We start from the raw sequence: 4286 nt of genomic DNA, 5'->3' as shown, positions 1-4286 counted from the left end.
CTGTCTACGATGACAATTGTTTCTGTAGTTTCTCCCATCACAAATGTCAGCCCCTCCCCCCCAGCCATGTCTCCTAGCAACTGAGTCATGCATCAACGATGGCGGTGGGTGTGTGGGTGGGGGTTACCGAGTCCATTGATCAAGGGCTGAGACATCCTCCCCACTAATCAATAAGTTAATAAGCTCCCCAATGAGGAGGCGGTGATTAATGAACCAGTTGGCTTGCCCTGTAATTGGGGAGTGGAATTAGAGAGCCGGGGCATGAGGAATGGAAGGGTTTGTGAGAATGTGGGAGGCTGGCTCCTGGGCCCAGCCCAAGGACCACCTCGGGTTCCACTTACTTTCACTCTAAAGATAAAGACAGAGGCGACCTTTTCAGAAGTTGCCCCCTCAGTCCCGGCCCTCACCAGTGCCCTCTAGTTTCTCCACTGTTTCTCCTCTCCATCTCTCCTCCAACCTCACACTCCCTGAGGCAAGAGGGGCTCCAGGAGTGCCACAGATTTCCTGTGGGCATCTCACAAGCTTGGGTCATCTCTCTCTGCCCAGGAGCAATGAACTGGAAACTATCTTCCTACCGCCACCTCTCCTCACCCCGTGGGGCTGCAGGGTCAAAAGAGCAAACAGTCCCCCACTCTGATCTCCTTGCCCCTTAGCTTGCAGCCTCCGGGTCTGGGTCCTGACACCCTGGGGTTACAGCTCTCCTGGCCAGCTCACTGGCTGCCCCTGCTATTCCTGGGGGAAGCCCCTGTCTTTTGTCTTGTCATGGTCCCTGGGGGATGAACTTCTTTTGTTTCTGCGGTCTTCTCTTCAAACGGGGAAGCCCCTGTCTTTTGTCTTGTCATGGTCCCTGGGGGATGAATTTCTTTCGTTTCTGCCGTCTCCTCTTCAAACTGGTCACAGGCGGCCTCTCTGTGTTTGTGCCTGTGTCCTGGGAACCTTTTCAGACTGGAGCTCTCAAAGGATAGTGGAGCCTCCCTGCTCAGCTCGGGGCTCCCGGATGAAAATGCTGCACCCTTCACCTCAGCCTGGGGATCCCAAAGGGTACGGCCAGGCCTCTCCTCTTAACCTGGGGTTCCTGGGGGACAGGCCTCCCCAAGGAGGAAGATTTTTCTCTCCCCTGTGAGGATGGGGCCCATGTCCCCTCTTCCTGGTGTCCTCTTCCACCTCCAGCCTCAATAACTGGCTCTGGCCTTTCTTGGGGTGTGTGGGGCCCATGTGGCTTGACTGGCTGCTAAGGAGCCATTTCCGGGGAGTGCAGATGATTGAACCCATAAAAAGGTGATTTGAGGGAGTCCTGGCTGTTCCATTTCAGAAAAGCTCTAAAAATAGCACTCACAGCCATCTGCCTGCAGGGGAGAGGGGCTGGGCCAGAGCCGGGGACCTGGACAAGGTAGTCCCTCCTGACCTCAGGGGCTGACGGGGCGCCTGGAGGCAGAGGAAGGGGAGCTGGAAAGGGCTTGATGGGGGGGCTCCCCAGAGGCCCTTTCTCTTCCCAGGGGGCACTGGGGGACCCCATGGGGCTGGCAGTCTGAGGTCCCTCTCAGAGTGGGTGGTGGGCCCCAGACTTGGCCTCTCCTCCCCTGCTTCTGAGCCCCAACGGGCTAGTCCAGGCACGGAGTCTTCCTGCCCTAACTGAGAGGCACTCACCCTTGTTTTCTGGTTTGAATCCTGAATGACTGGCTGCTGCCTCCCCTCTCAACGCTTGTTTCCTCATCTGGAAAATGGGGATCAACTCAGCCTAGCACCTGTGGTGCTGTAATCATGTGCCAGTGCACAGAAGGTGCTCAATAAATCAGTCCTTTTCTCCTTCCTTTAAAGCCCTGGGGCTAGGATGGTGGCATGTTTTTAGGCAACCCTGGTCACTCAGCCCCACAAGACAGAAGCGCCTTGAGTGACACTTGAAGGAGGGGTAGGGCTGAGTGCTTTGGGAGGGGGCTCAGCTGGCTGGACCCAAATCTGCATGTGCCAGGCGGAATACACAATGGCTAACTCAGTTGCTTGTGGGGAGGGGACTGGCTCCTGCCTCCTGCGTCCCTTTCTCCTCCATTTTAATGGAGAGAGGACTTAATGGGGCATCCAGAGAACTCATCCCCCCAGAATATCATAAGAGCAAGTCAGGAGCCAGAGCCATAAGTGCCCACCTTTGCAGCCACTAGAAAGGGACTTTCCCAACAGGTTCTGGTCACTCCTCTGCCCTTCTCCATGGAGTTATGGGGTGGGGGTTGAACAGGTGGCCTTTTTCCGGGGAAATGGGACCCTCCACTCACCCCCAGACACCCTTGGACAAGTCAGGGAAGATGGAATCTCATCCCTGGTGCTAGGGGCCGCCCCAGGAGACTGGATGCGAGTGCCTCACTTCCTCAGGAGGCCAGACCTGCTGTTGGGGATGCTGTGGGATGAAGCCGGGTTTCAGGCATCCATAGGGGCCTTGAACCTGAGCCTGGAGGCTGCCCCCTTCAGTTCCTGCAAGGTGGATGGAGACATCGCCACGCACTGGCTGGGTGTAAGCCTAGCGATCAGCGGGGGTGGAGGGCGAGAGGAGGAAGGGCCCTCCCGCGTCGGGCTCCCCCTCCCCTCGGGCTCCCCCTCCTTCCCCAGGCGGCATATAAGGCCGGCAGGGAGCGCCACAGAAGGCCGGCGGGGAGCGCGCTGAGCAGAGCAGCCCCACCCGCAGCAGCCCAGCCCTTGGGACTCCCCTGCCCTCTACCGCCTGCTCCTCTCTCTCGGGAGTTGGCGCTGTGAGTGGCGGGGGGCCAAGGAATGGTCGGGTGCCGGGGACCTCAGTTCTGTGGGGAAACAGGCGTGATGATGGTGGAAGCTGAGACTGAGTGGCGGGAAGCTGGATTGGAAGGGGGCCAGCAGAGGAGGAAGGGGAGACTCCCTGCAGCGCACGCTGCCAGCGGAGCCCTCTCCGCTCCATCCACTTCCCCCTGCAGCAGGGGTGGGGGAGTGGGGGGTGGCGTTAGCGGGCGAGGGCAGGCAGGTTTATGCCCCTCTCACAGACGAGGACACTGAGGCCAGATATAGCGCGGTGACCCAGGGCACGCAGAGAGCCGCCGCAGCCCGGGAAAGGCCGCAGGAGCACGGTCCTGGCGTCAGCGCAGCCTCCTGCCGTCGGGGGGGCGAGGCTCGGACTGAACCCAGGCTTCAATGCCGCCTCTCCAGATGGTGACGGCGCGCAGGCCGTGGCCCGCTATGGCCGCCAGGCTGCTGGCCCTGCTCGCCTGCCTGGGGGCGCTGGTAGACGCCTACCCCGCCAAACCCGAGGCTCCAGGTGAGGACGCCTCCCCCGAGGACCTGAACCGCTACTACGCCTCGCTACGCCACTACCTCAACCTGGTCACACGGCAGCGGTGAGCGCATGCGCCGGGCGGGCAAGGGGGGGGCAGCCGAGGCTCCCGCCCTCCGCCCCGCCGAGTCTAGAGGCGTGGCCAGGTCTGACCACGCCCCTCTCCGTCCCCGCCTTCCCAGGTATGGAAAACGCGACAGCGCGGAAGCCGAGCTGCCGAAACTGCCCTTCCCCGACGGCGAGGACCGTCCCGTCAGGTCGCGGTAAAGGCGCCCCCCTCACTACCCACCTTGCCTCCTAGAGCCTGGGCCTCCTGTCCCACGGCCCGCCCACCCCGGCGCCACTATTTAGTACTCCCACCCCCACTGTCACCGCCTCAGATCCGAGGCGCGATTCCTTTCCCTCCGCTCTCACAGCTCGGAAGGCGCCTACATGTGGTGATGGCCCTGAGGCTCCTGGGAGATGTGCTAACCACACCAACCTCATTTCCGTGTTTGCTCCTGACCCCTGAGCCTGGATCCCTCCGGTGCCAGCTGACTCTGCGTGCTCCCTCGTCCCCTGGGCTGGAGGGCTGGCTGTGTGTGGTCCTTCTCTGGTCCCAAAATAAAGAGCAAATTTCACCGAAATAGAATATGTGCTCGTAACTCCTGTCTCTCCTCCTTCGTGGAGGTCACATCCCTGTGGGAGTGGGGGGTGGAGGCACGAGAGCCGGGAGGGGAGAAGACACACCTCAGATCCCGGCCCGAGCGCCCAGTCCAAAGCTGGGGCGGAGGAGGGGCCTTACCCTTCTGGTGACAAGACCATGGGGATACCCTCCGGGGCTCCCCTTCCCCAGGACTAGCCAGCGAAGGCTGAAGGCACTGCGGATGTTTAACAGAGCCTAACCCAAATCCTTCACCACTCTTCATCTGTGAATGGGAGGAATCCCAGAGCCCCCAGTGCTCTTCTGGCACCCTTTCTTTCCAGCCCCTTCCTCCCGAAGTCTACTTTGATTGCC

At 60.8% G+C, this 4286-nt stretch overlaps 1 protein-coding gene across 2 annotated transcripts; it reads left to right on the top strand.

Moving 5' to 3' along the window:
* Window positions 1-2645: 2645 nt before the first annotated feature.
* Window positions 2646-3910, top strand: PYY (peptide YY). 2 transcript variants are annotated; one of them, XM_004451593.2, is made up of 4 exons: window positions 2646-2738; window positions 3166-3353; window positions 3472-3552; window positions 3706-3910. In XM_004451593.2, the coding sequence occupies exons 2-4, from the start codon at window positions 3166-3168 to the stop codon at window positions 3728-3730; spliced, it is 294 nt and encodes a 97-aa protein (XP_004451650.1). In that variant the 5' UTR covers window positions 2646-2738; the 3' UTR covers window positions 3731-3910. The 2 variants fall into 2 exon arrangements, with proteins under 2 accessions (XP_004451650.1, XP_058139230.1); XM_058283247.1 differs by lacking the exon at window positions 3706-3910 and having other exon boundaries at window positions 3472-3556.
* The last annotated feature ends 376 nt before the right edge of the window (window positions 3911-4286 follow it).

Source organism: Dasypus novemcinctus, chromosome 21 (assembly GCF_030445035.2).
Source record: "Dasypus novemcinctus isolate mDasNov1 chromosome 21, mDasNov1.1.hap2, whole genome shotgun sequence".
Taxonomy (NCBI): Eukaryota; Metazoa; Chordata; class Mammalia; order Cingulata; family Dasypodidae; genus Dasypus; species Dasypus novemcinctus.
Note: the sequence above shows the minus strand (reverse complement) of the source record. Positions and strands in the feature narration are given on the sequence as shown.